The sequence below is a fragment of the Alosa alosa genome, chromosome 1 (assembly GCF_017589495.1).
Source record: "Alosa alosa isolate M-15738 ecotype Scorff River chromosome 1, AALO_Geno_1.1, whole genome shotgun sequence".
NCBI classification, from domain to species: Eukaryota; Metazoa; Chordata; class Actinopteri; order Clupeiformes; family Clupeidae; genus Alosa; species Alosa alosa.
In genome coordinates this window covers 385,001-402,474 of record NC_063189.1, presented here as the reverse complement: position 1 = coordinate 402,474, position 17,474 = coordinate 385,001, and the positions used below count along the sequence as shown (strand labels likewise).

The 17,474-nt window shown below is 39.4% G+C and overlaps 1 protein-coding gene across 1 annotated transcript in view; it reads left to right on the top strand.

The window, feature by feature from the left end:
• Window positions 1–17,474, top strand: part of itpk1b (inositol-tetrakisphosphate 1-kinase b) — a 70,581-nt gene that overhangs the window by 51,777 nt on the left and 1,330 nt on the right. The window contains 4 exon segments of the mRNA XM_048247254.1: window positions 5,068–5,108; window positions 8,566–8,731; window positions 9,619–9,686; window positions 14,216–14,378. Of these exon segments, the coding sequence (XP_048103211.1) occupies window positions 5,068–5,108; window positions 8,566–8,731; window positions 9,619–9,686; window positions 14,216–14,378 (438 nt within the window).

Here is a 17,474-nt window from a genome sequence, read left to right as displayed (position 1 = left end):
AGCTAGTTTAATAGATAGTTTAATGATAGTTTAAAAGTAGACCGTTTAAAAGTTGAAGGTAAATAGTTTAAAAGTTGTTGACAGACTGGAAGTTGAATGAATGTTGATATTCAAATAGTTTAATGGCTGTGTATAGGTAGATATTTGACGATAACTGAAAGTTGGAATGGCTCTAATGTTTGCTAGCAGTTATGCTAAGATTTGTAATTCTGCTAACCATGCTACTTAGCTAATGTTTTATAGTAGTGCTAGCAATGCTAACATGCTAACCATGCTACTTAGCTAACTTAACTAACATTTTCTAGCAGTTTTGCTAAACATTTTCTAGCAGTTTTGCTAAACATGCTAACTATGCTAGTAATGCTAACATGCTAACTAGCATGCTAACTATGTTTAACTAAGTTAGCTTAGTAACATGGTTATCATTTTTAGTAGTTATGCTAACTATGCTAACTAGCATCCTAACATGTTAGCATGCTAACTATGCTAATTATGTTACTTAGCTAACCTAGCTAATCATTTTTAGCAGTTTTGCTAAAATGCTAACAAGATCTTTAACACGCTTAGCATGCTAACATCTTTAGCATGCTAACTATGCTAACCATGTTACTTAGCTAACTTAGCTAATCATTTTTAGCAGTTTTGCTAAAAATGCTAACTAGCATGTTAACATGCTAGTATGCTAACTATGCTAACCATGTGACTTAGCTAACCTAGCTAATAATTTTTAGCAGTTTTGCTAAAAATGCTAGCAATGCTAACTTTGCTAACCATGCTAACTAGCTACAGTGGGTAGGAGTCATAGTTGATGAAAAATGTTGACAGTTGATGACAAGTTAAAAGTTGATAGACAGCTAGTGAATGTAGTTTAAAAGTTTAAAAGTTGAATGTAGATAGTTTAAAAGTTGTTGATAGAAAGCTAGTTTAATAGATAGATAGTTATATGATAGTTTAAAAGTAGACCGTTTAAGTTGAATGTAAAAAGTTAATGGGTTACATTTTTACAGTGGATTATTGTAGTGAGGACTTTTATTTGGAAACAGTTTTGGGCAGAGGAAACAGTTGAATAGGATGTGTAGTCTTAATTGACCCATATTGTATGCTTAAAGCCTGAGGCTGCAGGTGGCCTGAACACCTGCCATAGGATTCTAATTGCTTAACGGCCGTATTATGATGTCACAATCGGCAATGTTAAGTCTATGGGGATTTTTAAATAGACTTTTTTTTCTTTAATAGTTTAAAAAGTATAAAAGTTTCAAAGTTGAAAAGACATAGCAGCTTGGTCCGTTTGAAGACCTACGTTACAAAGTTTGAACGAAGTTTCTAAGTTAAACTGTTCAAGAGAAATTGCGTACGGAAAAAGTGGTAAGCGGAATAATAATAATAATAAGAAGTTGTCTAGGAAGAACAGTACAGTGCATTTTCATGCACTGTAATTAATCTGTAGCCTTGGGTAGGCTTCTGCAGAAAACAATGTTGGCGATTTAATACTATCTAGCGACGTTTTTAACAGGCTACGCTATAGAGGCTTAGACAACTATGACCCACGTTTTGGTTTCGTAAATTAATTTGCCCTACTTCTTGACTGCAATGTAGTCAATTGACTGCTTGACATGTCATTTTTATTTTTCTGTACAATAAACAAATACATCTGCTTTATGCCGCAGAATTACATTCATATTTAGAACTTACATAGTCCAATGCATCGTCCCAAAACCATAGTAGCAACAAACGTTCGCAACCACTATCGTAAAGTTGTGTAGTTACAACTACACCTCTCGACCTGTGGTAGAATGCTAGTAGAAGCATAGTTCCGGGGATCTTCATGTCAAAGACGTCACTGACGCCAGTTATTTGTTTGCAATTATAAATATATTTAGGTTTCTAATTGATATTTACACTTCTAACCACCATACATCCATATTTTAAAATGCCAAAGGCAGAAAATACATAAATTAAAAGTCAATTTGCAGCCATGTGCACGTGTAAAAAAAAAGTCACACACCTGCAGATAATAATAAGGTGGTGCGCGACTTTTTGACGAAAGTCATTTGAGAATATGTAGCCTTTGATTTTCATGGAGGGGGGGGTTCCTTGTTAGTTTACGCAAACCAGGCCAAGAAGGCTGATTCTGATTTTGATAATATGATCTGCACAAAAGATAAACTTAGGTAAACAATGATGTGAATATTGTTGTCAAAATCTTAACCCAGATTCAAACTCTTGGACAGGGTACTGATAACTGCTGCGCAACGGCAGCTGTCATCTGCCGGCCTTAACGCAATGCGCCACAGAATTATGTGCAGGTGCCTGTTCACGTGCTACTAAACGTCATTAACCACCTTAGTCCAGAATACTGAAGTTTGGAAACTATCATGGTCCAAACTTACAAAGTACTTTGTAAGTACGACAGTTTTGGGAAACAGTCGTAACTTACATGTTGGTTAGTTGAACGATGCATCATGTTAGTAAAAAGCTAACCTCCGTAGTTGTACGGGAAACGCACCCCAGATCAGCTTGTAGGCCATTAGCAATCTGTTTATTTTATTTTATGAAGCCTATACAGTAGATCACTTACCACATTCTCACTTTCAATAGACAGATGCAATAGCCATTGGTCAAGTATTGAGTATAAAGCAATTAAGATAGTAGCCTATACAAAAAGTACTTCATACTATCATAAAAATTCGTTAAAACGAATAGCATTTTGCAACTTGACAAAACACTGGATTAAATATCGTAGGCACAGGAGAAAACTTGTACATCCATTGGCCCGTGGGGAGATCACATGCCAGTTGCCTCTCCCTTCAGTGCTATGACTCTGTTGATGACTTTGTCCAGATGGTCTATGTATTTATTGCAATGTTCGGCTGTGAGCTTGTTCCGCCAAAAAAAACTATTGCAGATATCAATGCGTCTTTGTTCATGGGTTTGGCCTCACAGCAGAGGCTTAGACAACTATGACCCACGTTTTGGTTTCGTATATGAATTTATTGACTGCAGTGTATTTAATTGACTGCTTGACAGGTTATTTTTATTTTTCTGTACAATAAACAAATACATCTGCTTTATGCCGCAGAATTACGCACTTGGCCAGCCTATAGAACGGGCACATTTTGGAGAGAATAGAGAATGTACGCACGCAAGAATCTGTAGACTATTTGTGGCTGGTTACCAGCAAACAATGTTTAATGCATTAACTCAAGACGTCAAACGTTTTCTAAACAATACAAACAGAAAGGATGCAGCAGGCAGCAAATGTAGAAGAGTAATTTCCAGTGGAAGAACAAAATGCTGAATGAAGCCCAAAGATATGAAGGCATATCTGGCAAGTTGTTATTTTTGAAGACGTAAATGGTTGGGCTATAGACCTAGTTTGCAAGGAGACATAAAGCATGAGCATGCCACACTATCCACAGCTGTGGTAGCGGGGGGTAGGAGGATTACTGTTAGCACAGGATTTATATAAAATTCTTCAACAGAAGGCCTGCCTCGAATGCAGGCTTGCCCCAAAAAAAGGCCTGTGGTTTGCGCAGCCTACAGTAAGTAGGTCTTAGTGAGTTAGGAGTCCTCTCGACTTCTTTTAAGCTGTCTCAGAGGTGGAAAGTTATGTTCATTTGGGGGCAGGGCCGGATTAACAATTCATAGACCCTTGGGAACAAATGTCTGATGGCCCCCTGCCCCCAGCCAACGTGGAATCAGGCGGTCAGTTAATAGGCCTATATCGTGAAGATTTTTATTGCCATTTAAGGCACGAGCGCATCTGTGAGGCCAAGCCTCACCAAGTAGCCCGTTTGTTTACAACTAACATTACATTTAATTAAACTGCTTATAGGCTATGCCGAAATAGTTTCAACATTTTGAATATCAGTGCTGGGAGAATTAGGAAATGTTCTCAAAGTAGCCTTATGGCTGAAAGCTGCTTGGGATCCCCCCTGTCAAGTAATAACCATACAAAAAGTTAAAAACAGATGACATGATGTGCGTCACTGACATAATGCGCAAATAATATATCCTAGATATACCAATATATTCGAATACATGTGTTTAATTTAGAGGGGATATTCGAGCAATTTTGACAGCCCTAGTCCACTGTAGGCTACACCAATCGTCTATTAACACCTTCCACCTAACCCCGGTGAGTGGGGGTCGCTATAATGCGTGTGAAATAGCACCATTGAGTAGCCTATGCGAAATAGCCTTAAAATCGTTCCGGTGTTGTGTGCCTTCTGGTTTCTCCACCTACTGGTTTCCTGACGTGTGCATGCACTGCAGCAGTTGTCAGACATTACAGCCACTCGGACAAAAGACATGGAAAAAAATATGTTTTGAAAACTAGCATTAAACTGGATTCGATCCCGCAACACACGCGTGACTCTCCCCAGCCTGATTCCCTACTCTTTGAGCCAACTAATATGTTACGTGATACAATTAACTATTGTAGGCTACCATTAATTAATAACGTAGGCAACACCCAGGTAACATGTTGTCCAGGCTATCTGAAACAAGTGGTTGCCCTTCATCTACAACAACTGGTTACCTTGGGCTGCTACAGTCGTCAGTGCACTGTGCACAGTAGGCCTATGCTACTCTTTGTGGTTGATCAACTAAAAATAAAAGATGTATTTGGTGATGACGTTATTGTAGGCCTAGTAGACCTAAATTTTGAGAAATTAAATGGTACGAGAAACGATCTACATAGCGCACCAGACCGCGATGTCTTCAAGTGTTGAATGAAGGGAGTTTGCAAAAATTAGCATATTTTTCAAGTCAATAAACATTCTTAATTTTCGAATGTCTTTGTCAGGGAACATCTGACTTTTCAAAACCATAGGCCTGGTAGTCGCTCAGACAAGGAGTTATAAGATAAAGGCAATACCATTTGTGTCACCTAATGCAGTTCAGTGAATTAGCAAGATACCATCAGAAGCCAACAATCATAAAGCACACACACACCCCTTACATACCCCTTCAGTGAGTACACACACACGTATGTGTGTGTGTGTGTATGTGTGTGTGTATGTGTGTGTGCGGTTTCTCTGAATTCTCTTCTGCTCTCACTTACAGTTTGTAAAACACGAGTAGCACATGGAACCAACTCCCATGAGGTAAGAGAAATACACACACACACACTCTCTCACACACACACACACACACACTCACACACACACACACACTCTCACACTCACACACACATACACACACACACTCACACTCACTCTCACAGAGCACCTTACCTTACTATGCACAGAGAATCACAGGCTCAGTCCCTGCCTCAGTCATTGCAAGCGCCTCATGCTTAATCACCCACTATGTGGATACTGTTTTAGACTTGATTTAGACGTAAACAGCAGCCCTTAATGCCTTAACACACGGATATCATTAGCACGTAGACAGCAGCCCTTAAAGGAGAATTCCGGTGTGATATTGACCTAAAGTGTGTTGAAACATGATTCCGAGTGTGAACGTATGTCTCATAGCCCATCTCGGCTTGTCCCCTGCACTCCAAAATCTGGTGCTAGTTAGCAGATGCTACCAACTGCTTTTTCAATGGTGGTGCTTCGGCATCGGGCTAGCCATGCAAATAAACCACTGTTTTACACCATTTACGAGGCTCAATGTATCTCCACACTTCATTGGTAGACTTCCGAGGGCCCTGACATTTAAAACGAGACATTGAGAACTTTGAAAAAGCACGGGTAGTTTACTTACAAGACGATTTATACAGACAGTATCTTCACAAAGTTTAGCGTTTGCAGCCATCTTGAATTTAGTCACGATAAGTCGAGCGACGAGTAAGAATGAACAGGTATGATAATGGATCAGATTCCAAAAATAATTCTGTGGAAATACATGGATTCCAGTTGCTGCTACCTGAAGAAACTGGAATCCATGCATTTCCAAAATAAAACAGTGTAAAACAGTGATTTATTTGCATGGCTAGCCCGATGCCGAAGCACCACCATTGAAAAAGCTGTTGGTAGCATCGGCTAACTAGCGCCAGATTTTGGAGTGCAGGGGACAAGCCGAGATGGGCTATGAGACATACGTTCACACTCGGTATCATGTTTCAATACACTTTAGGTCAATATCACACCGGAATTCTCCTTTAATGCCTTAACACACGGATATCGTTGAATGTTTCATTTCAAAAACCTTTGCTATTTCTTTTCGAAACCAAATCGGAACTGCTAGCCTATGCTAGCCATAGACAGTAAGGCTACTGCCGCTATTGAACAACACTAGCCTATGCTAGCCATAGACAGTAAGGCTACTGCCGCTATTAAACAGAAAGTTAACTTCTTCCCGTTCCCTAGACATCACACTCTCTTGTCCAGAATAGACTGTTCCGGATTGGTTGGTGAGTGTGTGATGTTGGTCACGTTGTTACTGAGAGGGAGGGAGAGAGGTTAAGTGTGATGCGTGATGTTCACGTTGTCACTGAGAGTAGGGATCGACCGATATGTTTTTTTCAGGGCCGATACCGATATCAATTATTACCAAAACAGGAGGCTGATAACCGATATGTAAAACCGATATGTCAGTTGTCAAAAAGGGGGGTAGATAGTAAAGGTGATATGCTGAAAAAAAATCATTCAAAAGCATTTCATTATGCAAACTTTTCTTTCTTCTTTTGATACACTATAATTGTCTATCAACTTGCATCACAAGTGTAAATCCTGTGTATGATGTTAATCCAAGAACTGAGTGATAGCAATTATTTTTAATTACATAGACTAGGCCTACACAATGGGCTAGGCCCCTATGTGCTTGTTAAGGGACCTGTCACAAAGAGGATGCTTTGCCATCGTGTGTGTGAGTGCACGAGAGAGGGAGAGGAAGAGGTGCATGCGTGATGGCAAGTGTTACGGTTGAACAGTTTAACAGTTTTAAAATAGTTCTTAGGCTATTTAAGCATGCAATTTGTGTCCATATGTAAGCTACACTTTGGTGAGCCTAAAAGGCACGTTAATAGCCAGCTCAGGCCGCGATTTAGGCTACTTCAGGTCAAATTAAATTACAGCTGGCCCTGGGTGGTCTGTAGCCTAGTCTTTTCTGACAGTCCGTTTCAAAAAGGAGCAACTAGACTTTTTGACGTTCGTTATCGCATAATTTAGGACTTGTCTAGGCTAGGGATAACGTCCACCGAGGTGTCCCGTTATTCACAATTAATGGACGAGGCGGACGCAAAGAACTCCCGACACGCAGCACTAGAGTTTGTAGGCTAACTAGTAGGCTAGGCTAAACAGCATATCACTAACGTGCATCAATCGGGAATTCGCTAAATGAAGGAAGTGGGTGCTTTACTTATTGATCCGGATCAAAGAGACAATAGCTTCCAAAGTGGTGTTTTTATAACTTCAGTGTAGATGATTGTGATTCATTGCAACTTCAGCAATGTAAGGAAGGTCCTTATCTTCGAAAAATAGCTCCGTACAGCTGAAGCCCAGTCTACAGTCTGCCTCAGTGAGAATCCTAAACTTTCTCTCTGTTCAGTCTTCGATCCTGATTGGCTGCATTCGTGCTAACGAACAAATCAGACGGTGTAGTGGGCGGGACAATGCTCTCGACCATAGAGTAGCAAATGCAGGGAGTGAGAGACGCTTTACAGACAAAGTAGCGCGATTCATTCTTTATCCATTTCAATATCGGCTTATCGGTGGAAAAAATGACCGAAACCATAAAAATGCTAAATATCGGCCCTAATAATCGTCCCGGCCGATAATTGGTCGACCCCTAACTGAGAGGGAGGCAGAGAGAGAGGGAGGGAGAGAGGTAGGGAGGGAGCGAGAGGGAGAGAGAGAGAGAGAGGGAGGGAGGGAGGGAGAGAGGTTAAGTGGAGAGAGATAAGGGCGTGAAACGCCAAAGCAAGTGTTGCCGCTTAAAGCAATGATGACATTGAAACACTTAAAGCAATGATGACGTTGAAACACTTGATATTTGCGATATAATGCTTTAATGTATCTCATGTACAGCAAACTGAGATCCAGTATATTCAGTATATATGGATTTATACTAGCCTGGCGGGCCATCCTATATCATTGAAATGTATAGTCTGGCATCGAACCATTCACCTCGCTTAATCCAAGGGGTGGGCAGAGAATTGTCTTTCAAACTGCCTAGGCATGCAATAGGCCAGCCTTCTGACCATATCCATTATCCGGTCGGCAAAGCGGCAAATACATCCTTCTTTGAAAGGAATGACTTAAGTGCATTGTGTTGCTCAACTTTCAAAGAAAAGCACAAGTCCAACTTCTCCAAAGTTGACACCAACACCGATTCAAACAACCGCTCTTCGTTCGCCATAGCCACCTTCCTTGTTGTTCACCGTCGCACTTACTACATGAATTGTTAGTTTGTCTCATAAGAAACTTTGGACAGTGGTACCATTTAATTTCATTATCTTACTTTTTTACATTAGGATGTATTAGTATATATATAAGTGCTGTAATGTATAGACATGCTGTATATATTGTATTCTCTAAAGGCCGTGTGTTTGTGTGTGTGTGTGTGTGCATGCGTGCGTGCGTACGTGTGTGTGTGCATGCGTGTGTGTGTGTGTAGATGGCGATCATCTTCAGTGCGGAGGGTTTGCAGGCGGTGCAGCCCCCCTGTGTGTGCCAGAGTTTTATAAACCACAACGCCGTCCTCTACAAGGTGTTCGTGGTGGGCGACGCTCACGCTGTGGTGGAGAGACCCTCTCTCAAGAACTTTCCATCTGGACCTGCAGGTCAGCTGCACACACACACACACACACACACACACACACACACACACACACACACACACACACACACACACACACACACACACACACACACACACACACACACACACACACACACACACACACACACACACACACACACACACACACACACACACACACACACACACACACACACACTGGGGCAGCCGTGGCCTACTGGTTAGCGCTTCGGACTTGTAACCGGAGGGTTGTCGGTTCAAACCCCGACCAGTAGGCACAGCTAAAGTGCCCTTGAGCAAGGCACCTAACCCCTCACTGCTCCCCGAGCGCCGCTGTGGTTGCAGGCAGCTCACTGCGCCGGGATTAGTGTGTGCTTCACCTCACTGTGTGTTCACTGTGTGCTGAGTGTGTTTCACTAATTCACGGTAGGTCTCACACACACACACACACATACCGTGTGAACACCACTAACCACTCGGTGAGTTGCACAGTTTTGAAAACGAATGTTAAGGGTTGTTTTAAGGACATGTTTGTGCATGCCTGTAGGCAGCCACTCTGAAGCAGTAAATTGGGATTGGGATAAATGCAGAGACCAAATTTCCTTCTATCTGAACATCAGCACTATAAGAACTCCACCCACTCACGTTTAGACTCCACCCACTCACGTTTAGACCCCACCCCTCATATTTAGACCCCACCCCCTCATATTTGGCACCCCACCCTCATGTTTAGACTCCACCCCAATGTGTAGACTCCACCCCTCACGTGTAGACTCCACCTCCCACGTTTACACCCCACCCCTCATGTTTAGACCACACCTTCACATGGTAAGACTCCACCCCCTTGTGTTAAGAAAGGTCTGTGATTGGAGAGTATTTTGCTCTAACTCCTCCCTCTGTCTTCTGCAGACCGGAAAGCCATTTTCTTCAACAGTCACAACGTGTCCAAACCAGAGTCTTCCTCAGACCTCACCTCGGTAGGTCTCACACACACACACACACACACACACACAACGTGTCCAAACCAGAGTCTTCCTCAGATCTCCCCTCGGTAGGTCTCACACACACACACACACACACACACACACACACAACGTGTCCAAACCAGAGTCTTCCTCAGACCTCACCTCGGTAGGTCTCACACACACACACACACACACACACACACACAACGTGTCCAAACCAGAGTCTTCCTCAGATCTCACCTCGGTAGGTCTCACACACACACACACACACACACACACACACACACACACACACACACACACACACACACACAACGTGTCCAAACCAGAGTCTTCCTCAGATCTCACCTCGGTAGGTCTCACACACACACACACACACATACCGTGTGAACACCACTAACCACTCGGTGAGTTGCACAGTTTTGAAAACGAATGAAAATTTCTACACATCAGAATGACCGAAATTGTGACGATTGGTCCTGTCTCGACTTTTCTGACTCGTTTTGAATCGCCTTTTGACTACTTCAGAGTGGCTGCCTACAGGCATGCACAAACATGCCCTTAAAACAACCCTTAACGTTCGTTTTCAAAACTGTGCAACTCACCAAGTGGTTAGTGGTGTTGAGACAGGACCAATCGTCAAAATTTCGGTGTCCACCACTTTAGTTCATTCAAAACAAACCAGAAAAGGGACTTAAAGTGCTAAATACCGGAATTTTCCTTTAAGCTTATTCAATAACTTCCTGATACTGAAGACAAACCATTTTGTGGAATGATGCATCATCGTTGCATCGTCAAATTTGCAATGATGTGACTCAATCTCTGGTAGGCTAGCCTAGGCCTAAGTGACATCACGCTCTGTCTGTAGCTGATCGAAATTACATAAGCCTAAAGCTTTGATGTGAGGCTATATGTTTAGCCTATCGCTCATTTCAGTTTGGGACCTTAGCCTATCGCTCATTTCAGTTGGGGACCGTGCAGTCGGAATTGTCGTTTGTTTATTCAGAGTATCAAGTCCAAGGTAGCCTGGGCTATTCGAAGCATCAGTTTATTGCATACTTTTTATGTAATTTTGAATAGCCACTACATGCACGTGTTTGTTGCCGTGTTGTTGCAAAATCCGCGGAATCATTGTATGCAAGCAAACTGCATACAGGGAGTCTTTATTGTTGAGGTCAGACATGATAATCATCCAAACATCTTGCATCTTAGTAAACCCCTGATTCAGTGCTGCCAAAACTCCGCTGACCCTCTCTGTGTCTGGTCCTGAGCTGTGCTGTGTGAGAGGCTACAGTAGAGCAGAGAAAGCCAACGTGTGCTTCTTTTACCGATATATTTACCGATATCTTTTGCATTTATTATCCAAACAACCTCAAACTTGGCACTGCACTTACTCGTGCCCGTAGCAAGACACCTGCCGACTGATTCAAATCTATCGGGCCAACGTTTGGCAGATATGCGGCATGCACACAGACACACACGCACACTGCAATTTATATACATATATATATATATATATATATATATGGGTCAGTGACAGATAAGGGTTGGTAAGATGAGAAAATTAAAAATATGTTTAAACCTTTAAAACAAAACATGCCTGAGGTTTGCTAAAGTGTATACTTTGTATTTCTGTTGTATTCATATTATTTAATATAACGTGTATGCTATTTTTTAACAAAAGATAGAACTAACAGCCTGTTAAATTGTCAAATGGTGTAACCACAAAAATGACAAATATCTAATATTTCACACACTTTCTAGAGTTCATGCAATTGCTCTCATGAAATTATTAGTTTATTTTGTAATATCCTAAGAGAATATGTTTTATTACTAAATTTCTACATTTAAATTATATGGGTTTTTCATTGTACTGAGCAAGACCATATGCTGTAAACATCTTGTTTTCTGTCTATTCTTTGACCATTTGAGTAAAAATGGTTTAAACAACCATTATTACAGTAAAGTAGAGTATTAAATCATTATCCATATTCATTTTTTTGTACATTATTAGTATTTTAGACAAAATACTGGTTACACCAATTGACATAAATCGGTTACACCAATTGACCATAAAACGTTTATAGCAATAGGACAAGAAATTGACACAGAAAATAGGCATCAAGGTAAACTGAATTGGATATTTTGATATGTATTCATGTCATTCATCATATTCCATATCAAATATCATTTCATAACATCAATGAAGAAACTTGTGTTCTATTTGATTTCAATTCAGTTCTCATACAATTTCAGTCTATACCCATTATTTTCAAAGAGAGTGAGATAAAGTGCCCTATTTTCGCTGATGCAAAACCTGCAAAAAGCGTATTATTATTATTCTGACTTAAAAGTTTTTTCCTATCTTATACTTCACTTTTATTAAATAATGCCCAGGGGTGTGGCAATTACCGACATAAGGTGTGGTCTGGCACATGATCTAAAAATCGCTATCTTATACCATCTAAAAAGCATTACGCCACTGAGCAAGAAAAGCCTGGTCTATAGCGAAAGTCGCATATGAAACACAGCTGAAGATGCACTGTCACGAGATGTAAGCAGCAATTCCTCTGCAGAATAAATGTCCTTAGGTTATTTATTCAGTCATTCAAACATTATAGGGTTAAGTTTTGCTTTTTTCAGGCTATGTTTTTGCTGGTAACCCATTGTCAGTCAATATTGAAAGTAATTAACTGTGTATAACTTTTGTCGTTGACTATGACACCACAGTGAAGTTAGTTTCACTTATATCGCCTATTTCGCCTATATCTTCAATTAATAGACAAGTGCAGATGTGTGTAGCCTATACTCTACTCGGTTTTAGTAAAGAATGGCTTAGTGGAATATCTGTTTTACGGTCTTGCGTACAAGCAGATTCCTTCAAATACACCGCTGACTATCAAAATACTGATGCGCTGTTTGAAGTTGCCCTGCTTGCTGTTAAAGGGAATGACAGATGTCCTCCTCATTGGTTTAAAGGATGCCCAGAACACACCCATGACTGATAAAGAAACATAAGAGCCACCTTTTTGCGCCAGGCACCTGACATTTGATATCAAAACCACCACGAATGTGGACTGGACAAACCCCTAAATGTATTTACGCTATTTGCTAGTGACCATGCATTTTATATTGCTAAATTAGGGCTCAAAGTGTGTGTGAGAGAGAATAAGAGTGAGTGAAAGAGTGGGTATGATGATTTCTTAATAACCAACCAACAGCAGGATCTGCGTTGACATGCACTCTGTGGCGAGACAAGTTTTTCTTGCTTGTAAGTGGCATCCATTGGGGGACAAGAGGTACATTTTATATATAATAAATGTATTTATATTATTTATTTATAATTTGAACATACTGTTTACATACATCATAATAAAATATTAAAAAATAATTATGGAAGTTTCAATTTAAAATGAAAAGCTTTGACATTTCAAAAATCGCTTAAATTGCAATCTAATTAAACCCTTTTAAAGCTATTGTTCATGCTAAACAGTTAGTCACTATTTAAATTATAAAAATTATTATATTAAAATTACATACTCTTGGCTCTGAATCTGAAAAAACTGGTCTCAAACAGAAATAAGTCAAATGGTGTAACCGGTTACACCATTTGACATTTCTATTTAAAAGCAAAATTTGCAGGCTTTATTATGGACAACTAAGTACACACTTCACCTTTATGTGAATATTCAAACACAGTTTTTACATTAAATTTAATATTTTATGATTATTATGATTTATCAACATTTTTAAAAGGTCATACCATTTGACATGTAACCTAAGCTTGCCTGGTCATGGCCTAAAAACACTATTATGTTACTTTAAGAGAGTTGCTAAACTTGACTCATAGCAGTTGGGGTCTTGAAGGGTCCTTCTCTATGACATAATTTCCTGTCACATGATTCTCTGACATAATACATACAAAATTGTTCCTTAAATGGTGGTTACACCACTTGACATTTTAAGTGGTTGATGTGACAGACACGATTCCCCATATTAATTCAAACATTCAGAACAATGGGGTTTCATTATTTCAGTATTAAATATAGAAAAGTTATTGTGCAAGATCATGCCAGATTATTTTAGAAGGGATTTTGGTGTGAATGTCACATTTTTTTCAGCAAGTGTAATTATTTGGTTCATGTTTTTGTGGTTACACCGTGTTGACAATTTTACCCAAATTCAGTTAATACTCTTTCAAAATTAAATAAATCCAAAACTTTAAGATTAGGGTTTGATGGAAAAAAATAAATAAATAAAAAAAATAATATATATATATATATATATATATATATAGATAGATATATGTGAATATATATATATATATATATATATATATATATATTATATGTGAATCTGTTTGTTATTGTTTGTTTGTTATGGTGTATATTTTAATCTGTTTGTTTGTTATGGTGTATATTTTAATCTGTTTGTTTGTTTGTTGTGGTGTATATTTGAATCTGTTTGTTTGTTTGTTTGTTTGTTTGTTATGGTGTATATTTGAATCTGTTTGTTTGTTTGTTTGTTTGTTACTCTTGTAGAGGGACAACGTGGAGGGCGTGTCCCAGCCTCCGAGTGATGATGTCATCCGTGCGTTGTGTCGTGCACTGCGCGAGTCTCTGGGCGTGTCTCTGTTCGGCATCGACGTCATCATCAACAACCAGACAGGCCAGCACGCTGTCATCGACATCAATGCTTTTCCTGGTGCGTTTCACACACACACACGCATGCACACACACACACACACGCATGCACACACACACACACATGCACACACACACACACACACACACGTACACTGGGACTCTCAACATACAGTCACAGTGATAAACATAGGGCACTATGGACTAAGAGAGTATATGAGTGTGTATGTGCGTGTGAGTATATGAGTGTGTATGTGAGTATATGAGTGTGTATGTGAGTATATGAGTGTGTATGTGGTGTGTGTATGTGAGTGTGAGTATGTGAGTATGTATATTAGTGTGAGTGTGAGAGAGTGTATGAGAGTATTTGAGTGTAAGTATATGAGTGTGTATGTGAGTATGTGAGTGTGTATGTGAGTATACAAGTGTGTATGGTGTGTGGTGTGAGTTAGAGGAGGCTCCTTCATTGAGGAAAGGAAAATAAAATATATATAAAGTGAATTACTGATCTGATAAATTACTGTTATATATATTACTGATCTGATAAATTACTGTTAATATATATTACTGATCTGATAAATTACTGTTAATATATATTACTAATCTGATAAATTACTGTTAATATTACTAATCTGATAAATTACTGTTAATATATATTACTGATCTGATAAATTACTGTTAATATATATTACTAATCTGATAAATTACTGTTAATATTACTAATCTGATAAATTACTGTTAATATATATTACTAATCTGATAAATTACTGTTAATATTACTGATCTGATAAATTACTGTTAATATATATTACTAATCTGATAAATTACTGTTAATATATATTACTAATCTGATAAATTACTGTTAATATTACTAATCTGATAAATTACTGTTAATATTACTAATCTGATAAATTGCTGTTAATATATATTACTAATCTGATAAATTACTGTTAATATTACTAATCTGATAAATTACTGTTATATATATTACTAATATAATATATATTATACATATTACTATTTGAACACTTTGAATGAACAAAATCGTTCCCCTAGGTCAAAATGCCAACAGCACCCCCTATTGCAATTGAAAATTACTGAATGGAGGAGCTTCCTCCTGCCCCTCATTGAAGTCCATTACAAATGCCTCAGACTAGAGGTCTGCACTCCCGCAGTAGACCCGCGGGTCCCGATGCAAAAGAGTGCGGCGCGGGACAACTTTTGAAAGCTCTTTGTGTGAGCAGGCGGGATGAGAGAGGTGCGTTCGCGGGTGCGTGACAAACCGATGATTCACTGCACTCCCGCAAATTAAATATGTGCGTAAAATTGTTCAGCTGGATATTCTGTTAGGCAGCATTAAAAAACGGGGTTTAAGCATAACTGACGGATATCAGGCCTACAGTATAGCCTATATTGTCGTTTACGTGGGTTCAGTTTGTTCCTGCTGCTCATTGTCAAAACTCGAAATCGAAAGCATGACAGAGGAAGAGGGCACCAGACTAGGCCTACTTCAGTTGTTAGCTTACATTCAGAACCAAGAAACTGACATCTGGAGTCTTTCTCAGGTGTGTGTGCTCCTTTCGTGAGACAGAAAGAAAAGCTGAATAGGCTATCCCTCCTGCATGCGGGCTTTAGCGGGCGGGAGCGGGACATCATGTTACAGATGCGGGCAGGAGCGGGACTAAAAATTACACATTAATGCGAGAGCAAGACAGAATGTATGTGAGTATGTGTGTGAGTATATATGTAAGTATGTGTGTGAGTATGTATATGATTATGTATGTAAGTATATGAGTATGTATGTGAGTATGAATGAGTATGTATGTGAGTATGTATGTGCGTATGTATGTGCGTATGTATGTGCAGGGCTCTACAGTGCGCCCATTTCACTCGCACATGCGAGTAAAAATGATGCCGTGCGAGTGCAAAAAAATATTTAGACTGGTGCGAATGACTTCTAATCATGTCAATGTTTGTCTACAAAATACACCGCAACATCGAGAAACATTACTGGTGCAAACCATAGAATCACGTCGCGAATTCAGCATAAAACTACACCTCCCATCAACGCCAGCAGTTTCGTTGTGACTCGCTAGTAGTCGCTTCTATCAAATCCAAGAGCCGCAGAGAAAAAGCGGAAAGTTAGACTAGCCAGCCAAGATGCAAAGATTGAAGAAATTAGTTCTTCTATCCACCGAATTCATTGGATATAGGAGGAACAGGATGAGATTCTGAGAATGCAGTGAGAGTAGGAAAGGTAACCTAACATGCCTTTTAGCCCAGTTAACGTATTGGCTGGAATATGCAAAATGTAGCTGTAGCGAACCGGCACAAAAGTAGCCTCCCGTAATACTCCCATTTTATTCAAAGGTATGATAGAACGCTACAACTCCAGGCTTCCACGCATGCTTGTTTGTTTACACCGAATACAAGCTGAAGTGCAAAACGAAAGGAGGCCTAACGTTTGCCTACTTTCCCCATCAATGCAGATATTTCAAATAAAAACTAAAAGTATAAAACATATATCCTTGATTAGCCTATGTTGGGTTTTGTGGAAGAGAAAATGTACTGTTTTAGTAGTAGTATTAGGCAGTATGCAGTCAGATAGGTCACCATGGGCATATTTGGATTAGCTACAGATGGATTCACAAAGAAATAAATTAGCCTACATTTGGCAGGATACTTGATATACAGGCTAAATGCAAATATGGTATTATATTATTTTACATTAACAAAATGTAGGAACAGACTGAAAATAAAGTAGGCACTGATCTTAAAAATCCTGTTTCCTGTAGCCTAAATGTTGTCAGTCATTCTTAATATTCGAAATTGGTGCACTGGCATGTTTTAACTGTTAGCTGCAGTATAATGTTAGATTATGTGTAAGTTAAGTACAGAACTGACTGTGCGCCCAAATTTTGTCTGTGCTCCTAAATTTTTTAACTTGGGCTGAAAATTTTTTAGTGCGCTCTGAAATGTTTTTTTTAGTGTAGGAGGTGCATGAGATGTGATGTATGGATGTGTGAGTATGTGGTGTGCGTATGTATGTGAGTATATGAGTGTGCATGTGAGTATATGAGTATGTATGTGAGTATGTATGTGAGTATGTATGTGAGTATGTGGTGTATGTAAGTATGTATGTGAGTATATGAGTGTG